The sequence below is a fragment of the Alexandromys fortis genome, unplaced genomic scaffold, assembly GCF_014885135.2.
Source record: "Alexandromys fortis isolate MF-2015 unplaced genomic scaffold, M_Fortis_MF-2015_v1.1 scaffold_88, whole genome shotgun sequence".
NCBI classification, from domain to species: domain Eukaryota; kingdom Metazoa; phylum Chordata; class Mammalia; order Rodentia; family Cricetidae; genus Alexandromys; species Alexandromys fortis.
Genome location: NW_026067961.1, coordinates 7,736,875 through 7,763,435, shown reverse-complemented (window position 1 = coordinate 7,763,435; position 26,561 = coordinate 7,736,875). Strand labels below are relative to the sequence as shown.

The window sequence follows — 26,561 nt, the reverse complement described above, 5'->3', positions numbered from 1 at the left end:
TGCAAATGGGATACTGTCAACTGAGGGACAAAAAAAATTTTAATTGTGACAAAAATAATAAATGAATGGAATAAAGGAAAGGGGCAGAGAAAGAGGAAACAGGACAAGGTTAGAAGAAAAAGTACAAAGAAGCAAAATGCAGGAAAGGCAAAGAAATATAAGAAAGAACAAGAATGGTAGGAAGGGGAAAAGAAAAAAATCAAGACATTGAACATCTCGTTACACAGAAGAAAAACGTGGCCAGGTATGGTGGCTCACACCATTAGTCCCACACTCAGAAGGAAGAGGTAAGCAGATCTATGTCACTTCAAGGCCAGCATGGTCTACAGAACTAGTTCCAGGAGAGACAACGCTACACACAGAGTAAATCTGTCTTGGAAAAATACTTGTGATAAGTAAGGATGCGGATGTATAGTTCTCTACAATGGAGGGCTTCTGGCAGGGGACGCAAGTAGGGAAGGACTCAGTTTTCTTTAAGGGGCTATCTACTGAGAGTTTGACCATGCCCTAGAAAGTATATGGGTAACACAAATTGGACTTGTGGGATTTTCTTTCTTTCTTCTCCTCTTTTGGTGGTGGTCAGGAGGGTCACAAGGGTGATGGAAAACCTGGGAGGACTGTGAAGTGAGTGTGATGGTATGCATGATATGAAATCCCAAAATTATTAATAAAAATAATATGGCCCAAAAAGAAAAATTGTCTTTGAGCATTTGTGTAAGTCCATTACTAAATTTATTTAGTTATTTAGCTTTTTTTTCTAAGACAGGGTCTTACTATATAGCTCTGACTGTCCTAGAACTCACTCTGTAGATTAGGCTAGCCTCAAACTCACAGAGTTCCACCTGCCTCTGCCTCCCAAGTGCTGGGATTAAAGGTGTGCACTACTACACCCAGCTTTAAATTTTTATTAATAAGACTAGGGACCCCAAGAAGGGGACCCAACTTCTTTTGTATTATCTGATGACCACAAAAGGATTTCCCCAAATTCCTATAATAATACATGATGTCTCAAGATGTAGCTCTCAGATAGTGCTCTGGCACCATGTTGCCTGCTGTCATGTTCCTTGACGAGATGCTCATGGACCCACCCTCTGAAACTCTAAATTCTAAACAAAGTCTTTCTTCTATAAGTTGCCTTGGTCATGCTGTCTTATAACAGCAATAGAAAAGTAACTAAGACATCCACCCTCAGGCTGGCATGGGAAGAGAATCTCATAATTCAGAATTTTCCAAACACTGGCTGGGGCAAGAAACGTCACAGATTATAGAATATCCTTTCAACAATGACCCACTTACCCTTTGGTTTTGCAACTGGATGACTTCCATGTCTTAACTTTACTATCAGGTATGATAAAAAAAAAAAAGCGATTTATCCCTAATCTCTGGGGCAACTTACCAAATAGGCTATCACCTGGGATCCCATGATTTCTGCCCTTGCTTTATCTTGAGTCCTTTATGAAAGACCATGGATTTTACTATATCTTTCAAGGTAACAAACTGTCCAAGGCCTCTTTAAAAAAAAAAGTAAAAGTACTAGAATTTGCAAAATCATACAACAAAATTAACCAGATCAGAAGTCTATACATTTCAACCAACTTCTAAACAACTAAAACAGTCATTTTGAAGTTGTGGGGCTTCACATTCGATTTTACACTTTCACTATAAAATATATTTTTATGTATTTACCTACTATCGACCCCCCAGAAGTTCATGACGGAGTTGAATTGAATAAAGCAATTAGCTTTATATTCTTTTTAACAACTCACATATCCTTAAGGACTGCAGTTCTTCCTCATCACCCAATATTTACCATGTTCATTGGTCTAAATCTATACACATATATGTATGTATATATATCACACACGTATGATAAGCTAGAGTCTACATATGAGGAAGAATATGGGGTTGCATGTGAAAGATATTCTGTTTGGTGGACAGATCTAATACCTCAATGACAATGACTCAACACACTGTCCTGCAGTGTTGTCTAGAGGGTAGATCTAATACCTCAGTGACAATAGCCCATCACCCTGTCCTGCAGTGCAGTTTGTAGGGTAGATCTAATACCTCAATGACAATGACCCATCACACTGCCTGCAGTGTTGTTTGGAGGGTAGATTTAATATCTCAATGACAATAGCTCATCACACTGCCTTACAGTGTTGTCTGGAGGGTAGATCTAATGTTTCAATGATGAGTGGAATGTGTGGGACAAAAAGGTTAGGTTGGTTACCATCCTCAAGCAGCTTTGCTCTTTCAGCCCAAAGTTCCAACCACTTCTATCATCCTTCCCCCAAACAATAGGGTCAGCTTTGCCACCAACTTAGCCTACTCTCAGTACCCAGCTTTGGGCTGAGGTATTAGATCTGTCCACCAAACAGCACTGCAGGACAGTGTGATGAGCTATTGTCATGTCTTGAAATGTGCTACAATACTGTAAAGAGAGTTGAGAAAGGAACCTTGCATTCATTCACTCAGTGAATGAAAAATGAACAAGACGGCAGCATCTTCCAGTAGTATCAGACTAAATGGAGGATAAAATTGTGATAAAAAAAATAGGGAAAGACTCCTCATTTATACTAATACTATTCAAAATTCTGTGCATCCCATTTGGGAATCCACATAAAGAAGATGCATTCCAGTGTTTAGAGTTATTGAGCATAAAATGTTATCAACAAATAAGCAAGCAAGCCGTGGAAAGATGCAAAGAAGTGGAAATGTTTATTAATCTCTTTGAAGGGCTGCTGCAATTCAATCATATGGATGCCTCCCAGCTGGCAAGGATGATGGAGGAAGGTCATTGGTTAATTAAATAAAGAAACTGCTTGCCCTGATAGGTTAAAACATAGGTGGGAGGAGTAAACAGGAGGAAGAGGAAGTGAGGTAAGACTCCTCAGACAGACCCGATAGCTCTGCTCTCTGGAGCAGAGACCCTGCTTCGCTCTCCTGGGCATACGTGATGAAGCTCTGATCCAGGATGGACGTAGGCTACAATCTTCCCAGTAAGCGCACCTTGGGGTGCTTACACACATTATTAGAAATGGGCTAGTCCAGGTGTGAGAGTTAGCCGAGAAGAGGCTAGATATAATGGGCAAGCAGTGTTTAAAAGAATACAGTTTGTGTGTTGTTATTTCGGGCATAAGCTAGCAGGCAGCTGGGGTGCTGGGGACGCAGCCCCGCAGCTCCTATTTCAACACAAGGAAAGAGGATTGCTCAAAGGTTTCAGATTGAAAAGCCTCACACAGCTCTCTAGGCAAGAAGTTTGGCGGTGGTGCTGAAAAACCACAAAGACCAATTCCCAAATATTTATCATATGATTTGTATTCTGCAGCCATTCCCAGTCTCAACGATAACAGTGGAAAGGATGACGTCAGAGTGCGGGAATAGAATGCTTGAGCAAGGGCTTCCATCCTGAATACACCACCGAAGGCCACGGCAACAGATCTGCTGGCAGCCTCTTCTTATAAAGCTCATTAAAACAGACAGTTTACCTTTGGGCAAAAATACAACCAGAGAACCTTGGTTTTAAAGGATCACCATAATCTTACTGATTTAAAAATAAAAGGTGGCATTTTCTGTTAAAAAAAAAAAAGAAAGAAAGAAAGATATTCTGCACCGTGACCCTGGCAGGTCCCCTGGTGGATGGGAGACTGCATTGGGTAGGAGACAGACAGATATGCCATGCAGAGAGAGCTTGGGTATAGAGTTTATTTAGTGAGTATTGGGACTGGTATAAAAGTAAGTAGTTATGGAGAGGAGAGGAGAAGGGAAGTGAAAAAAGGGGAGATAGAGAAAGAGGAACGAGACAGGAAAGAGAGAAGAAAGAAAAGGCAGAAGAGGAGAAGGGAGAGGGGCAGTAGTTATCTCTTCAGAAAAGGGAAGGACACAGAGAGAGTGGAGAGAAGGTGCAGAGATCAGCTTGCCTTGGTGGGAAGTTGGGAGGGGAGATTGGGAATGGGTGGATCTTGTCTCTTAAAGGGACAGGGTATCCAGGTGACAGGGAAGGTCAGCAAAATGATAACAGCATGATCCTTGATTAATATTAAATAATTCTAAGTCCCTCCATTTTTTTTTTCAAATTTGCTATTTTACATCTCTTGTTGTTACTAGAGTCGACAGACTGTTCTGGTCACCACTTCCTACAAGCAACAATTCTGCTGGGTTCTGCAACATTACAAGACTCCTGTCTCCTGGGAATAAATGAATCAAGTTTGTCAGGAGAATAGCTTCAATTTCCATTTGCATTTGGCTTATGAAAACCTCAATATTTAGGATTCACGGTTCATGTTCCTTCCATATGAATCTCTAGAACTTTGTAAAGTAATTCTTCCTAATGTATTCTGCTTAGCATATTCACATCTGGACTTATTTCTGAAACATCACAACCATTAAAATTGTGTGTGTGCGTGCGTGTGTGTTTAAGAGGACACATTTTTAAGGTTTCTTTTTTATTTCACATTGTAGGGTTTTGGGGGGGGGAGCAGTTCAGGACAGGTTTCTCTGTAAAACAGTCCTGGCTGTCCTGGGACTCACTTTGTAGACCAAACTGACATCAAACTCACAGAGATCTGTTTGCCTCTGCCTCTTGGATTCTGGGATATCGAGGGCTTTGAGTACCCGCCTCAGTACCCCTCAGGACTCAGAATAGGATGTCTATGGTAGGTGAAGATCTGAGGATAAAAAGATTGACTTAGAAGAAAAAATAAAAATAAAAAAAAGATTGACTCAGGTACATTACCTCTGCCTGTCCTTTATTTTTCAGGCGGGAGGACAAAGTGAAGTGAAGGGGTGCAGAGAAGAAGAAAAAGAAGGGGTGATCTCCATGAGCTTTCTACTTTTTAAAGACATAGCTGGAAAATTCCATAGGCAGGGAGAATGATAATATGCATATCAAAATCACCAAAAGAGCAGGTAAAGCCTGACAAAGCTTCACTCCAGAACTGGTGACATGACCCAGGAAAGAGCCAGCATCCAAGGGGAAATACCTGACCTTCTAAACCATGAGATAAGTTGCTAAACAGCCCTGGATCCTGAATTCACTCATTCTCCTCATCCAATTTCTTTTGTAATAACCAGCTTTGGTAACACCAAGATTTGTTTGCTAGTAAAAGTGGGGCGCACTGCTTTTTTTTGCTCAATGATTGTCTTCTACACAAATTTCTATGTGGTCTATTAGCAGGTAATTTTGTGGGGTCGACTCTATGTAAATTTGGCTGTTAGAACGAAGAATAAATGTTGTCACTCTAAAGCCTCATGGTGTGGGGGAATGGATTCTGTTGCCCATGCAGAAGAAATTACACTGCTGAAGTCTTTGGGGGAGTGAATTCTACTTCGAAGGGTGAATCGTGGCCTCACAAGATTTTCACAGATATGAGCATGACTTTTCCAAAAGACAAGTCTTTCCATAGCTCTACAAAACAGATTAGTCCATGTGGATGTGTATGTATACACTTCCTGTGGGTCTGCCTATTGGTCTGTCAGTTGTGCATTCACGTAGACTCTTGTGGGCTCCAGCACTGGGATTAAAGGCATACACCACCATGCCCAGCTTCCTTCCATGTTGTTTTAGAGGTGGGTTTCTCTTGCCACCTTTGTCACTGTGCTGAATGCTCTAGATGAGCTTACTCAAAGAATTCCAACCAGTTCTCCCGTCTCTGCCTCCTATCTTGCTTTAAGTGTCCTGGGATTATAGATGTGCACCACATCTGGCTTTTTATACAGATCCAACTAAGGTCACTAGGCTTGTGTCTGACTCATCTCCCTGGCCTCGCAAGTGTTAATTTTGAGATTTCAATTATATTTTCATGAGGAGGAGAATTTTCGATCATGGATTTCACAGATCTTGAAGATGAATCCTTACACTCCAGGTATTTGAACCCAACTCCTAGGGATGACATTTATGGCAGTTTGAGATGTAGCCCAGTCCCCTTGTATCACCACTTCTGTGTATGAACCCCAAGAACACATTTTCCTGGGCATTTGCTTTCAAAGACAGGTGACCTGCTACCTTTAGTCTTTCCCTACTGGAATTAACTAGGAGCACCACAAGATGGTACCTCCGATGGGTGAAGTCTTGCCCTCGGGATGTGCCTTTTATTGTCCCAGTTCAGCATTTCAAGGTACCTCTGCATCAGTTACAGTTCCTCTCTCAGCATCAGCCTGGATGCTCTCCTGGTCTGCAATTTCTTCTGTCAAACAGACTAGTTCATTATCTCGTAATCCAGCTTGAGTTGGGGTCTCAGGCTCTCATAAGAAAGAAGAGGCCAGAGTCCCATATTCTTGGTCAAAATGCCACAGTAACAGCTCTTATCTCCATTCCAATGAAGTCCTCATTCATGATCTGAGTCTTCACTATCTCTGCTACTCCAAACATTTTCTTCTAAGTCCCCACTAGAAAGGTCCATTAAGCTCTGCTTCTATCCGTCAATGGAATTTCCAGCAACATCCCTAACATTTTCACCTGTTTTTTTTTTGACAAAATAGTTTCAGGTGCCCAAAATCACATGGTCAGGTTTATTACATCAATGATTCCACTTTGAAATATCAATTTCGGCTCTAGTTTCATTTCTTTTGCTATATAAAATTATCCTGACCCAAAAAAAAAAAAAATTAGGGGAGGAGAGGTTTATTTCAGCTTACAATTCCAGGTTACAGTTTATCATTCTGGGAAAGTCAAGGCAGGAACTTCAAACAGTTGGTCACATCACAGCCACAGTAAAGAGCAAAAATGAATGCAAGCGTGCTCACTTGCTTGCTTGTGCTCAGACTGAGTTCTCCACCTTCATACAGTGTGAGCCCTCGTCTAGGGAATGGTGGCTCCTATGGTAGGTTAGGTTTACCCACATCAATAAACTTGAGATGTTCCCCTCCCCAGACATGGCCATAGTCTAACCCAATGTAGACAGTGTAGACAATCCCTTCTTAAGACTCTTCCCAGGTGATTCTAGATTGTGTCATATTGCAAATTAAAGCTAACCAGCATAGAAAGGTAAAGTTACACAGAGCCAAAATGACAGGCATCGAGATATAGGATTGGATATTTTCTCTGCTGAATTTTGTTCTTTACTTAACTTGTTTTCTTCTTGTTTATACTTTTAGAGCAGAAATGTTTTTCTGTTGTTTAGTGGAAGCATAGGTTGCTTGGTTGTTGGTTGTTTTGTTTGTTTGTTTTCTCTTTTTCCTTTTCTTTACAGAGGTTCAAAATTATGTAATTGTCTCGATATCAAAAGAGACTTTTGGCTTTTGAACAAAAGACTAATGGGAACTTTCAAAGGTGAAATCAATTAGTTCTATATTACAAGATTCCCCAAGAACACACAGAAGTCGTGAATGTGAAATGCCCTCCTTCAGCTCGTTTGGATATTTAGTCCCTAGCTGGTGTTACTGCCTTAGATGGTTGTGGAACTTTTAGGGGCTGGAATCTTACTGGAGGAAGCAAGCCACTGGGTAGGAATTGAAGTCTTGTGGCCCAGCTCCTTCCCTATCTGCTGTCTGGCTTCTAATGCAATATGACCAACCACCTCATGCTTCTGTTGCCATGGCTTTCATGGTGGACTCCTCTATAAAAACATGAACAAAATAAACTTTTCCTTCCTTAAGTTGCTTCTTGTCAGATATTTGGTCACGGCAGCAAAAGTGACAGGTATTCATTGTCAAAGGTAGAAGCCAAATCTAGTTATAACCATAATGAAGTGACTCACTTCTCCTCTGCAGCATCCTTTCCTTTTCTACAGTTTAACCACCCTCAACTTTTGTATCTATCAGAGACTAAACTGCTCTATAAGACAGAGTCCTTGTGATATAATTGTCTTTGAATTACTAATCTGGCTTTGAAACCAGTTGAGGAGACAATAAGATGAACCAACTCAAGGGGATCTGACCAGCAGCGATCAAGGGGATCAAGTCCTTTGCTGATGTCAGAGGTCATCCTTGACATCCTACTTATGTGTGCTGTCGTATACTTCTTTTTCTCTATTTTCCTTTATGGGTTTTGTTTTTGTTTTTCATTCTGCTTGTTTACTTGTTTCTTTAGGGTTGTTTGTTTGCAGTGCTGAAGTTTTAATTGTGCATGCTAAGCAATTGTTTAACTACTGACTTCACCCTCAAGACCTCATATGCCCTTTATGTAACTGACTGTAGAATTCATAACCTTATGTGAACAAGGAAAAGAGAAAATGCCCTTATCAAATAAAAGTATGCATCCGTGAAAGCCATCTTCTACATGGCACCAGGTCACAGGGACCCCCTGGTCCTCCAAGCGTTTCTTGTAGAGCAAGCAGTCATCGCGGAGAACATCATACTCACAGCTCACCAGGAATGCTTCGGGAAGCTGAGCAATGGTCTTGTCGTCTGCTAGGAGAGGTGAAGCTTCCAAATCAAAAATGCGTGTGGTTTCCAAATAGGCAGTCTCATTAAAAGGTCCAGGAAACTTGGGTTGTAGGTCTTGGCTCTTGAATCTTTGGGGGATGTTGTCAGAGCCGAGCCATTTCTTATACTTCTTCCAGTAGTCTGGGGGTATATTTATACCTTTCAACATAGCATCCATCCAGGAGAGGTCAATGGCCAAATACTTACACGCACAAGTCATCAAAAATTTTCTAGGTAGGAATGGAGCGTTTTGATTCTGCTGGTAAGATGGTAACTGAAAATTGACCACCTGGGTGACTGGATAAATCAGAACCTGAGCCCGAAACCGGGGAAGATCTTGCCTGCCCAATAACACCTGGGTGATAATGGCTACAGCCCCAGCTCCTATGCTTTCTCCACTAACCACCAACCGAGCAGGGTCTACCCCATAGGTTTTCAGGTCTTTCAAGAAGTGGATGGTGGCATTCAGGCAATCCTGGAAAGCAGAAGGGTGATGGTGGTCAGGAAGCTTGCGGTACCTAAGGAGGAAAAAACAAACAAACAAGCATACAGAACACTAACACATACAGGGTTTAGTGGGGGCTATTCAAATGGCACTCTCTATGCCCAGAGGAGACAGAGCCTGACTGAACCTTAAGAGTAACCCAAATAAAGATGATGCCCTGATTAGCTTCAACTGTCATCAGATGGAGCCTATAATTATCTGAGAGGAGAACCTCAATTAAGGAACTTCCTAGATCAAATTGACCTGTGGCCTGAACTACACTCAGGAGGCAAAGGCAGGCAAATCTCTGTGAGTTCAAGGCCAGCCTGGTCTGCAAAACAAGTCCCAGAGCACCCAGGGCTGTTACACAGAGAAACCCTGTCTCAAAAACAAAGCAAAACATAAATAAATAAATAAATAAATAAATAAATAAATAAATAAATAATAAAACTGGTTGTGGGCGTGTCTGTGTGGGATGATTGTCTTGATTGTGAATTGGTACAGGATGGCCAATACCACTGTGGACAGCACCATTCCCTGGGCAGGTAACCCTAGGCTGTTAAACATGAGCCTCCAAGCCAACAAGCAAGAAACATTCTCCGTGTTTCTTGTTGTACTTGGCCGTGAAGTAAGTTCCTTGGTCAGAGGAACTTTGTGGACTAGTAAGCAGGCTGCCTTCAAGTCTCTGCCTTGACATTCCATAATGACAATCTGTGACCCAGAGTTGCAAGCTAAAATGAACCCTTCTCCTGCTTTGGTTAGGGTGTATTTTCACATTGACGGGAAGGAAACTCGCCTGGGGCTATCCTCCTGGTTTTCAATTTGACTTTGAATAACCTGCCCAGTGACAGATTGGCAGAGATTCTCCATTCAAATACATATAGACCAACAAATCCCACAGAGAATTGTGCAAGTTGAAAGACAATTGCTCTGAAAGCTAATTCCCACCAAAAGTGGGAAGACAAGTCATGACAAGTACAGGGCAATGACATGTCTTATTGCCTGTCTGGAAAAATGGGGAGGCTAAGGTTAAAGTCAAGATGAAGGTGGTTCAGCCGGACATAACAGGGAAGAGAAGAGAGTGAAGGGCAGCAAGAGAGAAGAGAAAAGGGATGGTCTCCTTGTGTATGTCACTGCCAGTGGCTTTTGGGTGTTTGTAGCCTTGTCCCACTTCCTGTGCTTGCTGTTGAGCATGTGAGCTCTGGGCTTGCTACTCCTACAGCCTTGCCTGCCACACGCTGCCATGCCTCCTAGTCATGATGGACTCTTGCCCTCCTGGAATCATTCCCAATAGACTGAAATAAATTCTCTCTTCTTTAAGTTGCCTTTTGCGGTGGCAAATTTTTTTTAAAACTATTTTTCGTTTAGTTTGTAATTATGTGTATGAGTCTTTGTGTGGGTTTGTGCACATGGTGCAATGCCCACAGGAACCAGAAGAGGGCATTGGATTCCCCTGGAACTTGAGCTACCAGGGGTCTTTGAACCGCTGTTGTGTTTTATTTAACTTTTCACTACCTAGATTCCTTCACATCACAGTGCACCTTTCTATCTCATTTACTAAATGGCCACAGACTGGTCCAGAGCAGAGCAAGGCCATCTAATCTCATACTCACCCTATCAGGGCTCATTGGTACCTGCTGAAGTCGGTGTCTATTGTAAGTTACTCACCCCACTGACAGCACCACGGAATCCGTCTCCCGGGCCAGGTAGCTGCATGTGTTGTGGTAACAATCTGTAAGACAAGAGCAGGTCCAATGCAGCCCATGAGGAGGATCTGGAACTTTCTACCACAGCCCTGAGACAGAAGCTTCTGGTATGAGTCAGGAGATGACATCCTTCCTGTCTTTTCATTCTTGTCACCTCTGAAGTGACTGTAGCCAGATCTTCCAGGGAAAGCCAGTTATTGATCTCAGGGCTTAAGGGGATTTGGGGCTCATGTTCTGTATCATTGAGCTTTATAGTGAGGAAACTGAGGACTAAAACGCCTGGGGAGTCGGAAATGGACAAAGCTAAGATTGTGGAGTTTAGAATGAGTTTAATAAATTTTTTTTGTTGTTCTTGTGAAACAGGGTTTCTCTGTGTAGTCTTAGATATCCTGGAACTCACTCTGTAGACAAGAGTGGCCTTGTAACAATTTTGTAGGTTTCATATTGAATAGGAAATATACAAAGGCTGGATGGAACAGTTCAGTTATGGGGAGTATATCTGAACTTCCAGAAGGTGGAGCCTCTAAGATTGCTGGGTTGCACATTCAGGTCCAGCTCCAGGCCTACAACTCGAGAGGTGCATCTTAAACTCAACCCTGTCCAGCCCTGGCTGCAGACATACAGAGGTACTAGGTGGCCTGTGTACACGTGTTCTGCTCAGGATGTTCAAACCCACTGGACCGGCAACTCTGAAGTAGGAACCAAGAACCAGGATTTTGTGCATTTCCCAAGTAATGTAGTGATGATGGGCAATCACTAGGAGGAAACAAGGTCTTTCGATGATCTGGTAAGAACTGAAACCAGGTGCTGAGGCCAATGTGTCGAGGAGTGTTAGCTGAGGCAGGAGGCCAGCTCCTGCGTTAAAGCTCAGAACAATTGTGCTTCTGCCTTGCTGTACATTTGCATCATCCAGGCTCCCTTGAGTACAGATGTCTGGGACTGCCTTCGACGGGGACTGAACTGACTTGTAGGAAGGGACTGGGAGCAGGTGTGACATTAATGGACAGCCAGTATGGAGTCCCTTTTAGTCATGATCTGGACCCTTCCACCGGTCCAGCTTCTCTACGCTCTGCCTCACTCACATCCTTCCTCCAACTAAGGGCCCCTAGTTGCTCCAGTTTTAGAGTTTTGTACCTGTCACTCACTCTGCTTGGAGTGGATAGGGCAGGGTTGAGATAGGGACACATCCCTGTGGACACTGAACCAAAGGAACGGCAAGACTTCAGCTTCTCATATAAGGAGCATCTCTATGGGTGTGTTACACCACTGAAGAGCCTGACAAGCTAGGAGATGCTTCCAAGGGTTTCTGAGACTGAAAACTGCTGCTGGACAGGGATGGGACCCCACGGGGTTCTAATCATAGTTAATTCAACACTTTTAAGTGTAGAAGAGCCACAGATATTTCTACCACTAGGTGGCAGCAAGCAACCCCATCTCATCCTGTTCTACCAATGGAGAGGGCCATCCGTGTGTCCTTGTCTACCTATGTCCATGCTTCTCACTCATTCAACCGTTTGTTCCTTTGCAAATTTACCCTTGCACTCAACCATCAACAGATAATTATATCCATGTATTTATAAGTCAGTCAAAAATTACAAACAATAAGGCCAAGCACTAGGGATCCAGCAACACAGACCACACAGGTCTCTATCTCTCTAAGCATTCCCCTTCTTTCTAGGGGCAGAAACAGGAAATAAAGGAACACAGGGGTTGGGGAACCAAAGAAAGCTGATATGGTAACAAATACCATAAAGACGTTTAACAAGTAAGATGTCTTGGGTGGAGCTGCAAAGGAGGAATTACACCAAAAGCTTGGCTGCTAGTGACACTGTGTCCCCTCCTGGACTAAGGCTTATTATAGAAGGTGTTTCCATGGAAACCACAACCTTATTGACTGGCATAATGCTTGCACTCTGTCTGGCCTCCTCAGAAGGATTCTGAGCGCTGCTTTCTTTGTGTCCTTCCCAAGAATTCCCAATGGAATGTAGATGCGATTATGTGAGTTGTGAGAACCCCCCCTCCTTCCCTATACCTCAGAGACACTTCTTACCCAGGCCACCAAACACACAGCCTCCTCCGTGGTAGAAGATGATGCCTCGTCGGAGGCCAGAGGAGGCAGTCTTGGGCTGGAATAGCCTCACAGGGATTGTTCCAAAATGCAGGTTCTTTACCGACACACCATAGTTATTCTTGGGCACCACCAGGTCTTGGATGAAGCGGAAAAAGTGGGGCATGGAGCAAATTTTCATCTTTTCCAGTAAATTCCCCTGCAGAGAGATAGAAGGGAAAGACAGTTGGCTGCCTTCCACAGTCATCCATCCATTCCTTCCTCTCTACTGCTGTGGCCCAACGTACTGTATGGGTCAACTCAGGACTTGGCAAAAGCTTCTAATTGTTTCCTGTAAGTAAATCAGTGCCTAGTTGTGAAGGTCTAGGAAATGAGGGACACAAACTAGGAGAGAAAAGCTATTCCTCCTTGTCGCCAGGATTTCCCAGTGGCCTTTGCAACAGTGGTCCCACAGTTTTGATCCTATGCTAGGTCCCAGCTCGTTTCTCTTACCTGGCATTTCATCTCCTAAGTACATCGGTGCCTCTTCACAATGCTTTACCCATTCCTTAAAAATACCTCACGAGACTGAGTGTGGTGGTGCACGCCTTTAATCACAGCATTTAAAAAGCTGTAGCTATATATAGTGTTTATGTTTTGTTTTGAATGACCAAAAACAAGCACAAAGACCCGAACAAAAATATGAGGAGAGCCACTATTTCTAGTCCCGTGATCATTTTATGACTCACATGATAGCCTCTGTCACACACACAGTACACAGTAAAGTTGAGTGCTGGCCCAAAGCCTATCACAGAGACTTGAAGTTTCTCGGTGCATCCTTTGCAGCTATGAGGCCCATGCCTAGTTCAATTTCTTCTCCAAACTATGTGTCCCAAAGTAGGTGACTCAGTGACAACTATTCTCATAATTCTCTCATCCACAAAGCAAGATTAATGTGTATGTACTCTAGGACTTCTGGGTGGTATAAAATGGATGGGTTATGAAAATTACCAAATGGTGAAGTTTGCTTATGGTGATTATCTTTTTCATGATAGCATCAGCTATGTGCTTGTCAGAAATTTTGTGGTGTTCTTAAAGTGTGAATGACAGGGATAGAATCCACTGGTAAGCCTGAAAGTCAAGGCCACTGTCGTAGTTAGGGTTTCTATTGCTATAAAGAGACACCATGGCCGTGGCAATCCTCATCAAGGAAAACATTTAATTGAGGTGTCAGTTGACAGTGTTGTAGGGTTAGTCCATTATCAGCATCATGGGGTGGCATGGTGGTGTTCAGGCAGAGAGCACTGGAGAAAGCAGCTACATCTAGATATGCAGGCAACAGGAAGTAGACTCAGACACTTGGGCAGTATCTTGAGCATAGGAGACTTCAAAGCCTACCCCAATAGTGACACACTTCCTCCAACAAAGCCCCTACCTCCTAATAGTGTCATTCCCTTCGGGGGTCATTTTCTTTCAAACCACCACGGGTACTTTAGATTTTTGAAAAGGAAAAGGTGGGACTAGAACCTGGTAGCCACAAATGTCTCACAACAGAACAGCTTTGGACTATGACTTCTGTACTGACTGACATGATGTGGGATTTTCCTCTGTATGCTATGAATACCATTGGTTAATAAAAGAACTGCTTTGGGCCTATAGTATAGCTATTGGGGAACAGAGCTAGGCAGGCAAAACTAAACTGAATGCTGGGAGAAAGGAAGCAGAGTGAGAGAGAAGCCATGTAGCCCCACTGGAGACAGACACTGGGAACTTTAGCTGGTAAGCCATAGCCACATGGCAATACACAGATGAATAGAAATGGGTTAAATTAATATGTAAGAGTTAGCCAATAAGAAGCGAGTGGGCCAAGCAGTAGTTTAATTAATACAGTTTCTGTGTGATTTTTTTTTGGATCAGAGCTGCTGAGCAGCTGGGGACCAACAAGTGGGCCACTTAAAACACTGGCATGGGGCCGGGCGGTGGTGGTGGCGCACGCCTTTAATCCCAGCACTCAGGAGGCAGAGGCAGGCGGATCTCTGTGAGTTCGAGACCAAAGAGCCAGTTCCAGGACAGGCTCCAAAACCACAGAGAAACCCTGTCTCGAAAAACAAAAAACAAAACAAACAAACAAAAAAAAACCAACAACAACAACAAAAAAACACTGACATGAGTACTGGGTTAGTGAGTTCAACTTTTTACTCCTAAACATATTGGTGGACACCAACACATGTCCTGGTGGTGGATTCCACCTGGAAGATTAGACATTTGTGAGTTTACTTTCCACGTGGCCTTTCATCTTATTGGGGAAACACCAATGATCTTACGACATCTTTAACAGTTTATACAGTCTGCAACCACATGCCCTAATGCCACCCTCTTCCCTTCCCCTCCTCTCCTGTTCCTCTACACTGAACCTCCAAAGTCCAGGCCCCTGGATCTCTTAGCTAACAAGATACCCATGTGCTTCTTGCCTCACCGCCTTTAAGCTGTTAGCTCAGGTGTCACCTCTCAGCAAGGCAGGTTTCTTCTGCCTCTCCCTAGCAGAATTCATGGTCTCCTCCTGCCTTTTCTTCACCAGAGTCAGCTTCCACTCAGGGCACTGTTCTGAGAGCAGGTTGGGCATGTTCATGAGTGTGCATCATTTGCTACTAGAAGGGAAGCTATGAGTGATGTTTGTCTTCAGTATTCACCTCTGTTATGGAAGCCTTGATTGGCACCTGGATTTGAGGCCCAGTGTGCCACAGTGCACAGTCACACACACAGAGAGACTGAGAGTGTCACGAGGGATAAACACAGCCCAGCATTGGCTCCGTGCATAAGCCTCTTTGTTTGCTAGGAAGTAAGGAAGAGGGAGTTTTGTCTCTTCTTTTCTGCAATACCCTAGAATGGAAGGTTCTAAGAGATGTTTCCCAGAGTGGGATGACAAGGACTGGTCTGTCTCCGGACACTCACCTTCAAGTCCTTCTCCAGCTTATACTTTTCACCAAGCTTGGTACGGCACAGATGCCCAACTCAGTGTTCAGTCAACTCTATTGGTCTTGTATTCAGTAAGCACGGGTTGGGCATCTATGTGGTGCCAATCCAGAAAGCCAAAGAGAATCTTCAAAGGGTGAAGAAAATCAACTGTAAACAACCTGTTCCTGCTAAGAATACTCAGGTTGCTCTTATTGTTGTCACAGAATCAAAAACCTCAATGAGGTAGAATGTGGTGGTGGATGTCTGTGACCTCCTAGGAATTCCACCAGTAGGGACAACCACAGTGTCTCTCTAGACACTGCGACAACATTCTCAGGGTAAGGGGCACACAGCATGTTTGTTGACAACCATTGGTCTGTACCTTGATACCTCCAACTCTCCTACACAGTTTATGACTCAATGCCAACTCACTTGTGGACTCACCCTAAGAACACAGATATAGTCTTGCTTCTAAGTCACATTAAAGGTCAGTTCATCCTAAAGAACACAGTTTATGTTCTGTGATCAGGCTGCCTCTTTATACCATACAAGTGAGTCCAGAGAAGTCGCTGCACTGTCCAGAGGTGGACAAGAAGATCATATCAGATTTGGGGAAACTCAAGGAGATAAAACATGCAAAACTCTCCACCAAGAGATCTGAGGCACTCTTGCTCCTTCAGATTGAATAGAGGAAAAGTTGTCACCTGTGAAAATCTAATGTCTTAGCAGAATGGCTCATACTGCACCCTAAACATGCTACTTCAGAATAAGGATTATTTTGAGTTGACAACAAATGAAAAAAAAATTGAATTTAAAGGCATTTTGTGTTCCTGTTATTTGCCTTGAAGCAAAAACATCTCTTGTGTCTCGAACCCAGGACAGAGAAAATGAGTCTAAATTCCCAAAACCAATTAAAAAAAACAATCAGCAAGTATGAATAAGCTCTTGGGAAATTTTACCTGTATCTACAAGACTCTCTGGTACACAATAATTTTTTTTCTAAATAATAAAGTAAAAAAAAAAAAAAACAATCAACTTTTATTGTTTTTATTTTCCCCACAAACATACTTTCTTACAGTGTATGGCCTGTAAAAGTTGTAACACTTTTCCTTTCTCATTTCTCTATGACTTTATGATTCTGTGTCAAAATAAAATACAAATCCTCAGATATAACTGCTTTTTAGTTTATACCATTATATATTCAAATAAAGTTATGAATACCAAAAAACATCTCTCTCCAGTTAATCTCTCTTTTAATTTTCAAAACTCGAGAACAGAGTCTAAGAAGGAAAATACAATACTATTTTGCCCTTCCCAAGATTTTAAAATAATAACAGTAGTGATGCAGAGAATTAAAACACTATGGAGTTCTTAGTGCTAAATGGGACATCTGTATCAAACTCCTCTCCCAGGCTCAGAGGTCTTCACAGAAAGATGTACAGAAAGATTATGAAAGCTAGAGGAAGTAGAAAACTTGAAAGAAACAGTGGCCTATGGACATACCAAGACTGGAGCATATACAAACTGAAAGCAACATCACAGTTTGTACAAGACCTCCTCAAGCACAAGCCAGACTGAACTTTCAGCACAAATGGGGAGAGAGGAAGACACAGAACTCCAGTACTAGCTGAGGGGCTATTGACTTGCGATAGCATCTGTGTGAGGAAAAGTCTGTTTATTAAATGATGGGACCCCTGGTGGTGGACAAGACTCCAAGGTATGCTCAACTCCCAAGAATACAGAAACTTGACTTGATGAAAATAAATAAATTAATTAAAAAATCAAAGTTGTGTGGGCAGGGAGTGGAGAGGGTAGAAGTAGCAGGAGAGGTAAGAAGGGTGAATATGATCTAAATACATTATATGAAATTATCAAACAATAAAAACATTTTAAAAATTAAATGGGAACAACCTATACCAAGAAGGTACTAAAATCTTGTGCTGTGGCTTAAGACTTCTGGTTTCAAACATGCAAAATATATCAGGAACCATGGGGACCAGGGCATCACAACATGTCAAACCCTTCTACACCTAACTGAAGACTTTCTACCAAAAGAACAGTAGGCATGTTTTTCCCAACTGGTGTAGCTTTATGCTACTCTACCAAGGTAGGACCTCCACACATAATTCCTCCCCCAATTTTTATCACACAGACTCTACAGTCCTCATCAGAAACCTTCTCCATGAATTTCTTCCAAAGTAACTGTCCCCAGGCTAGTAGTATATGAACTGAGAGAATTTAATGAACACTGTACATAGGGCCACAGTATTTACAAAGTCCTTATCACAATGTCTGTCATCATCACTGACCAGTGTATATTATCAGGCGCTCTTAAATTATATGGATCTTTGTCAAATCATTTCCCAAGGCTGGGATTTTGTCTACACGAGGCAGAACACAGTCGTTGAAAACAAAACTTACCAGTGTTATTGTCAGCTGGAATACGTAGTGTAGAATGTGAAATCTCACTCGGTGGGTGATGGGAAAAGGAATACGGACAGTGAAGATCTCCTCCGTAAGAACCCATATACTGACACCCAGAACCAGGAGGCAAGCAGCCATGAAGAGGATTATTGCCAAGATCATGGTGGTCTTGTCCCTTCAGAGTGCACTAAGGAAGACCCGTCACCTGGAAAGATCTTACAGAACTCTCTCCTCCACAGATCCAGGTACCTTATATCACAGAGAGTGACTTCAGGGGCTGCCCCCTCCCACTGTAAGCAGTGATGACACTCTGGGAAATGTCTTTCTGTGATGCTCAAAGGATCACGTCAGCTTTCCACCTGGAGAAGTTCCTGCCTGGCAGAAGTGGAGCCCTGGCACAAGCCAGGGCAGGTTGACATTTATCATACCACTTGGGGAGAGTCACCAGCTGATGAGAGGGGTGACACTGGTGAGGAAGACATCCCTGGAGTATGGTGTCAACGCATTACTGGATGTGTGGGAGAAGTCACATCAAGGGCCCTACAGGTCTTCTTTCAAGAGAAAAACCAGAGATTTGAGAGATGGCCCCATGACATTTGATGAGAAAAAAAGCAGAGGGGCTTTCAGGAAGTCACCCATATACTATTCTCTTTTCTTGATAGCCTTGTGTGCTTGCTCTCAGAAATTAGCTTTACTCCTTGTCTTAGTCACAGCTTATGTTTTTATGTCTCACACACTGACATCTATGGTATAGCTGATGTCACAGGGGATTAGCCAATTTAGAGAAAAAAATAACCTCACCTTGAGCACATCTACCTGGATAAACCAAGACATGCAAGATAAACACCATCTCCTTTATTGGGTTCTCAAAGTAAAGAAAGTATGGTAATTCTCCTAAATAACTGAGAGACTGGAGAGTGTATTGAGTGAGATCTCCAAAAGTTGTAGGTATGAGACAGAGTCACAGGCAGGACATGGCAACTGTTGTATGGCCTTTGTTGTGAGCTCTAAGGCATGCAACTGAGCTTGTTCAGAAAGCATTTGCCCATGTAAGGGAAGAATTGTAACAGGAAAAAAGACAATATGGACATCCAGTATGAAGACCAGGACTTTAAAACAGCTAAGTACATGAATGTGTTACAATTGAGAACAGTCTGCAGCTAAACTGTTTGAATTGAAGAAGAGTCAGACATGGAACAGAAGAACCCTTCACAGGCTGCCTTGTGAGTGGGGAGCTCATGGTATCAGTCACTGTGCCAGAGAAGCAGAAACACACGATAATATAACTACTCAATCTTTCATGAGACAAGGGTTGTATGATCTGTGACAGTACAAAGGGAATCAGCCTATAATAGATGACCCTATGAGAAACACTTGATTACTGCTAGCTGAGTCCCCAGTGAATGTTCAGGGCTGGAGAACAACAGAGGATGAATAGGTATTACAGGAGAAACTGGGTGAAAGAGAGGTGGTGTTTTGTTGTAGGAGGCTGCTAGCTCATTTCCTACTGCCCAGCAGCTTAGACCCGAAGTAAGCACACAAAAACTGTATTAATTAAATCACTACTTGGCCCATTAGTTCTAGCTTCTTATCGGCTAACACTTATTCCTTAATTTAACCCATTTCTAGTAATCTGTGTAGTGCCACGTGGCTGTGGCTTACCGGGTAAAGTGCCCAGCATCTGTCTCCAGCAGGGCTGCATGGCTTCTTCCTAACTCCGCCCTCTTTCTCCCAGCATTCAGTTTAGTTTTCCCCATCTACTGCTATTCCCTACACAGGCCCAAGACAGTTTCTTTATTAACCAATGGTATTCACAGCATACAGAGTGGGAATCCCACAACACCTCCCCTTTTCTGCTTAAATCAAAAGAAAGGTTTAATTTTAACATAGTAAAATCACATATAACAAAACAGTTATTATAGAAGGAGGGGCCACTTGTTCATCCTGGCTGCCCAGAACCAAAACAACCACACAGAAACTATATTAATTAAAATACTGGTTGGCCCCTTAGCTCTAGCTTCTTATTGGCTAATTCTTACATCTTAATTTAACCCATCTCCATTAATCTGTGTATTGCCACATAGCAGTGGCTTACTAGCAAAGTTTTGGCAAGTCTTAATCTGACAGTGGCTCCATGGCATCTCTCTGACTCTGCCTCCTTTCTCACAGCATGTCATTTAGTTTTTCCCACCTATCTAAGTTCTGCCCTATGAACAGGCCAATTCATTAACCAATAAAAGCAACACATAGACAGAAGGACCCCAGACACCAACTTATCAAGTAAGAATTATAGCTACAATACTTAATAACTCTTTTATCTCTTACCATGACTAAGGAAAGTGATATCTATTCTTCAACTCCATCAAAGACTCCAGAAGGATATAGTATTACCTAAGTAAACAATAAGTTCATTGGAAGCAACTTTCAAAACTCTAGAATGACAGAGACATCTCACTACCTGGACAATCACTCAAAGTTCTTCTGTACCATTGGGGCATCCAATCTTCAGCCTACAGGACCATAGTATCCAGCAGACTTATTCATGCAGCAGGAAATTTTAAAGACAATTCTGCCTATATTGGCAGTTTGTCAGTCACAGTTTTCTGTGTTCTGCAGAATGTCTAGCAGACTCTTTCATGAAGCAAGAACCCTGAAGGATCATCTTATCTTTAGGCAAGTTCAGCAGTCATTTTTCTGTGGTCCTGCATGTCCAGTTATGCAGTTCAGGCAAGAGCAGCTTCTTACCCAAATGGCTAGCAAACTCCATAAGGAGCCTCTTTGATGCCCATCTTCCTCTTGAAGTAGTTTGGTGCTTCCAGGAGCACATGTGCCTCACTGTCATGAAAAGTCCTAAATTCTTCAAACACTTTAAATGCCATATTCTGTAGCCTTTGGAAGATTTGAGGAATCCCTATCTATCTGAAATACTTCTCTGTACATCTAGAAAATCTAACTAGCATCACTACAATTTTAGTGACAATTTACCTATATTTTAATTATACATTACATTATTTAAATGAGCTGCAAATCACAATACCTTAATCAAGAGCAGAACTATATATACACAGTATACCAAAATTGACCTTAAATGTATCAATAAACCAAGATCCATACCAATGCAAATCTCTATAGCATGTCCCCCTTTAAGTGTAAGGAAATACTTATAAACTGTATTTGGGAATATGGGCCTAGGTTCTCCAAACTGCTTCCTGCTGTTTGTTGGGAGAAGTATTTTCTTTTTGGGAGTGTTCACAGCAACCTTTTTTTTTTGGGGGGGGGTCCATCAAACCATATTAGTCTGGAAGCAACCCAAAGGTTCTCATCCTCTGTGGAAACAAAAGAACTTCTTTTCCAAAACAACATATCTTTAGACTCAAATTTTGAATCCAAGATACCTTTGAAATATATATGTTGGCTTAGTTTAGCAATCCCCAGAATCAAATGTCTCTCTGTAGTCAAAAAATTAAAGATAACACAATAATATACATAATCCAGACTCTTTGTGAATTTTCCATCTTTCGCGGTGAGATTTTCTTTACTCCTTTTAATCTATGACTGCTGTACTCTGTCTCTTTAAAGACTTTTAAAAAATGGTTTACTTCTTTTCCAACTCTCTATACTCATTTTCTTCTCTCTCTCCCAAACCAACATACATTTATCCAACACTGTGACCCATTTAGAGTTCTTTTAGATCTGAATCTGTCCTTGTTGCATTATCTGTAATTCTTTACTGTCTTGAAGAGCTTTAAAAATGGTAAGCATCTTGGTTGCAGCTGCTGTGAATGCTGGCTCTGGCTCTCTCCATTTTTAAAATGATGGAGGTACCATTACTGTTAGCTGTGGGGCTGCCAAGTAGGAGCTGTACTCAGCACTTTAACTCTGAGAATGAGCATGCAGCACATAAACCCTTTTTATCTGAGTAATAACCAAATCTGCCATGTAGAACACTGCTCAGCATGGAAATATCTGTGTGTATGGTGACAGAAATCTGCCATGCTCTCCTGCCTGTGCATGTCTAGTAGACCTGATCCCGTTGCCTGCCCAGGCAGGGAGCAGGGAGCCATGGGCATGGTGTCAGCTACTTTTTTCCTGACCCTGAGTGGGCACACAAACACCCAGGCCCACAAATGCCATTGAAATGCTCCATAGCCAGAGTTCATGGCAGCATGGCCCAGAAAGCTGTGTTTTAAAATGGCACAGCTTTTATTCTTTTGTTACAGCTGAATCAGGAAAACCTCTCTTAAAGGAGCCACAGTGTGCCACCAGCAAGCAAAGCCCATTTGGAAAAATAAATGCAGCTAAGCTTTGTTTTATAGTGTCTAGAATTTCTTTCCAAGTTCTCTCTGGCTTTATGTGGATTTAGACCCACGTTGGGCACCAATTTGTAGCAAGGAGGAAACCAATTGTTTCCTGGCCACCCAGAAGCTTAGACACAAAAATAATCACACAGAAACTTTATTAATTAAATCACTGCTTGGCCCATTAACTCTAGTTTCTTATTGGCTAACTCTTACATATTAACTCATCTCCACCAATCTATGTATCCTCACGTGGCAGTGGCTTACTGGCAAAGTTCCAAACAGCATCTGACTCTGGCAGCAGCTCCATGGCTTCTCTCTCACTCTGCCCTTCTTTCTCCTAGCATTCAGTTCTGTCTTCCCCACCTACCCAAGTTCTGCCTGCTATAAGTCCAAATTAGTTTCTTTATTCATTAATGGTAATCCCTTATCAAGGACCTACCAGCATTAAGGCAGTAGGGGATATTGTCTGACTATAACTTCTTTTCTGTAATAGGTAAGATTTACAGGAAGACAAAATGCAGTCTTTCACTCAGAAAACACTGAAAGTGAAATAACCAGGCGACATCTTGAGAAGGATCTTAGTAGTGAAGACATTTTGGGGGGAAGGAATTGTTACCAGCTCACAAAAATGACAAGAAGACTTACTATTAATTATAAAAGCTCAGCCTATATGTTAGGCTTGTCCCACTAGATCTTATAACTTAAATTAACCAATTTATATTAATCTATGTTTTGTTTTGTACTCTTTTTGCCTCTCTTTTATCTTGTGCCTCCTGCTTCATCTCCATGTTCCCTGGCATCTCTCATGCCTGGATTCATCTTCTCCTACTCTTCTCCTAATCTTCTCTCTCTCTCTCTCTCTCTCTCTCTCTCTCTCTCTCTCTCTCTCTCCAGATGTCTCATCTAAACTCTTTCTGCCTAGCTATTGACCATTCAGCTCTTTATTAAACCAATCAGAAGGTGGCAAAAAACTATCACGGTGTATAAAAAATTATTTCACAACATTTCTCCTTTTCTGTCTAAATAAAAGGGAAAGTATTAACACAGGAAAACCATATACAACAAGAACAACTGTCAGATATCGTCCAAATAAAAAGGCAAAGTTTTAACTTTGGCAAAGTAAAGCTATAACAATAAGAACAATTTTCAAGAGCCACATTCACAATGTCCAATTCATATGTATTTGGTAAATTTAGTGAATGTACTCTATTATTTATCCTATATTAGTGAGTCTGAAGTTTTATACTTAAATCATGTTTTATCAGAGCTTGTATTTCCAACCTGAAAATATTTTTTTTAGACCTCAAAACATTTTCTTAGGTAAACAATTTAAGTTTTTATGTCTCTCAACCTCATACACTTTACACCTCTTTTTGTGAGTTTCTTTTCTGTATTTCATAACAAGCCAAACTGTAACTATCTTTCTTCAACCCCATTAGAAACCCAAGAGGATATAATATTACTTGAGAAAACAGGAAGTGCAGAGCAAGTAACTTCCAAAACTAAAAAATGGCAGAGACATCTCATTGTGGGAAATGTCACCCCAAGATTCCTTGCAGTGTTAAGATATCCATATTGAGCCTATGGGTCTAAAATATCTGAAAGACTTTTCTGTTAAGCAGGAATTTTTGAAGGACTCTCCTACTTGTCTTGGCCAAGTTTGGCAGTTGTGTTCTTTTGTGTCCTGCTTGTCCAATTTGGACAGCATACTGTTAGCAGTCAAGGTAAGGGCAACTTCATGCTCATATGCCTAGTTTTTTTTCCATAAAGAAAGCAAACTCTACATGGAGTTTCTTTGATGCCCATTACCCATTTTTTAAAATAAATTGGTGCTGTCAGTGTTAGACAGGTTTCATTGTAATGAAAAACCTAATGCTATTAAAACATTTTAAATGCCATATCCTACAGGTCTTTACATGTTTGAAGATCACCTCTCTATCTAAAATATATCTCTGCATCACCTTAAAACCATATCTAACATGACTATATGTTTGATTGCAATAGATGACTATTCACCTGTATTTCTTTATTATCCTAAGTAGTTTTTAAGAGCTAAGACTTTATATTACATTTTTAAATGAGCTATATAGTTATAATACCTTAAACAACAATAGAAACATATATATAGTATAACAAAAATAACCAAAAATTTTTATCAATATACAAAATTTCATACCAATGTAAAATATTTGAGACTAGTAGTTGTTCAAAAGTAGACTCAATAATCCACGCTTTTATCTGATAATTTTTTCTTTGAAAGAAAAAATTATATCCCCCATTTTTTCTTTAGAAAGAGATCCTTGAATCTAACATGTTTAGTTTTCTCCCCGAACGTGACCAGTAAAAATTTGTAACCAGTTCCCCTAAATGATGACACACATCCATAACCCACCCACCTCACCTCTTGGGAATGTGGATGTTGTGTTCTCTAGACTGCTTCCTGCTTTCTGTGTGTAACAGAATCTTTAGGGAACCTGAGAAAATTGAGATAATGGTCAAGACTTGGAAATACTAGCCATAACATTTGTTGTCCAGACTCTTTGCAATGGTAAAGTGCAAGGCTATGTGCAGTCCTGGCTAGAATAGTCTGTGAGGCTGAATCATCTTAGCCAGTAGCCTTGCACCTGTTCTAAATATAAAACTCTGAGGAAACTACAACAGAGGCATTTTGAGAGACTGGATAACCTGTGCCATCTATTTGCAATTATGTCTGGTCCTCTTGCTCTGAAAACACAAAACTTATGAATCCTTAAAGGATTTTAAAGTGACTCTGAACTCTTTAGAACATTAGCCAAAAGCTCAGAGTACGAGTTACTGATCTCTCACGTCGACTAATCTGGAAAGCTTTGTTCGGATACCTGTTCAGTGTCAGAATATTTTATGTGTCCTCCCAAGATACCTATTTATTTTCAGGGACTTTGAAGAAGCTGTATGTTATAAATGTTTAGACAGCTGGAAGATCGGGGTCAGGGAGGCTACTCTCTAAGAAAGCCTCCACAAATATGCCAAACATGTCTCGCTAGCCCTTGGCATCTCTCAGTTCAGTCAAGCAGACCAAATGGCACAGTGAGTTAGTATACCCACTGAAGAAAACAGTATGGTGAGTCCTCAAAAAATATCAAAACTGCTGTGATCTCTCTGTATCAATTCTAGGTAAACACCCAAAGGAAAGGAATTCAGCAACTAATAAGAGATATCTGAATATTCTTGTCAATTGAGGCAGTGTTCACAGTAGCTAAACTATGGGATCAGCCCAGAAGCCTGTCAATAGATATCTAGACAGAGAAAATACGATGTGTCTGTACACATTGGATACTTACACACCCAGAAGGGAAACTGGGTGGAAAATGACATAGTCGTGTATATTGAAAAAAATCCAGACAAAGTATTGTCTGTTTTCTCTCAAGAGAAGATAACCCAGAGTAGTAGTAGGACTATAAGGGGCAGAGAAAAGGAAGATAAGGGGTGGGGAGAGAAGGCAGTATGGTTGGAGGGGGTAGAGGGGAAAGTAAGTGTAATCAAGGCATGATATATGGGCATATCAAAGTGTCATAGTGAATCTATCAGACTGTAACATTAAGATACATGTTAATTAAAGGTGATAAAAAGGAAAAAATACTCTGCCTGGATTCTTATTCTAAACCCTTCTATCAAAGTATTATAGTAAATCTATCAGACTATAAAATTAAGATATATGCCAATTAATGTGATAAAAAGGAAAACATCTGCTCAGATTCTTATTCTAAACCCTTCTATTTTACGGTATTTGGGCAACTGGTCAGATCTGCCAGGGGTTACCCCAACCTGGATACTTGTAGCTTTGTAGACGGGACTGGTAAGTAAATGCTAAAGATGATTAGCTGAAGATTTTCCCCACCTCTGGCATGAGTTAAATCACAGTGGCTGAAGAAAAACACGCTGATGTAAAAGTTTGACAGAACCTAAGATGGTGCAGCGAGGTGGTGGAATGTGCAGAGAGACCCTTCTCCCTGGGTCTCTTCTGTTTGTGTCTTGGGAACAGAAGAGCTGATGTCTTTTGAGCCAGGCTCTTTGCAAGGATGGTAAACACCACCGGAAGCTACAGATAGTGCTTCTTAGAGTATATTTACTGCCTAGTATGACACACAGCGGGGGAAAGGTTATGCAGGTGTGTTTGCTTGCAAAAGATTGCAGTTCCCTGAGGTCTGGTTTTCTCAGTTGTGATGCAAGCATCCTACAAGCTTCATCCTTCTTAGTATTTCTGTATCTTCCCACTGGGACCTGAGACTCAAGGAGAT

At 41.6% G+C, this 26,561-nt stretch overlaps 1 protein-coding gene across 1 annotated transcript; it reads right to left on the bottom strand.

The window, feature by feature from the left end:
• Positions 1-8,110: 8,110 nt before the first annotated feature.
• Positions 8,111-18,145, bottom strand: LOC126508265 (arylacetamide deacetylase-like 4 family member 1). Its single transcript, XM_050153409.1, has 4 exons — positions 17,981-18,145; positions 12,608-12,824; positions 10,520-10,583; positions 8,111-8,885 (listed from the first exon to the last, which is right to left on the bottom strand). The coding sequence occupies exons 1-4, from the start codon at positions 18,143-18,145 to the stop codon at positions 8,111-8,113; spliced, it is 1,221 nt and encodes a 406-aa protein (XP_050009366.1).
• Between the last annotated feature and the right edge of the window lie 8,416 nt (positions 18,146-26,561).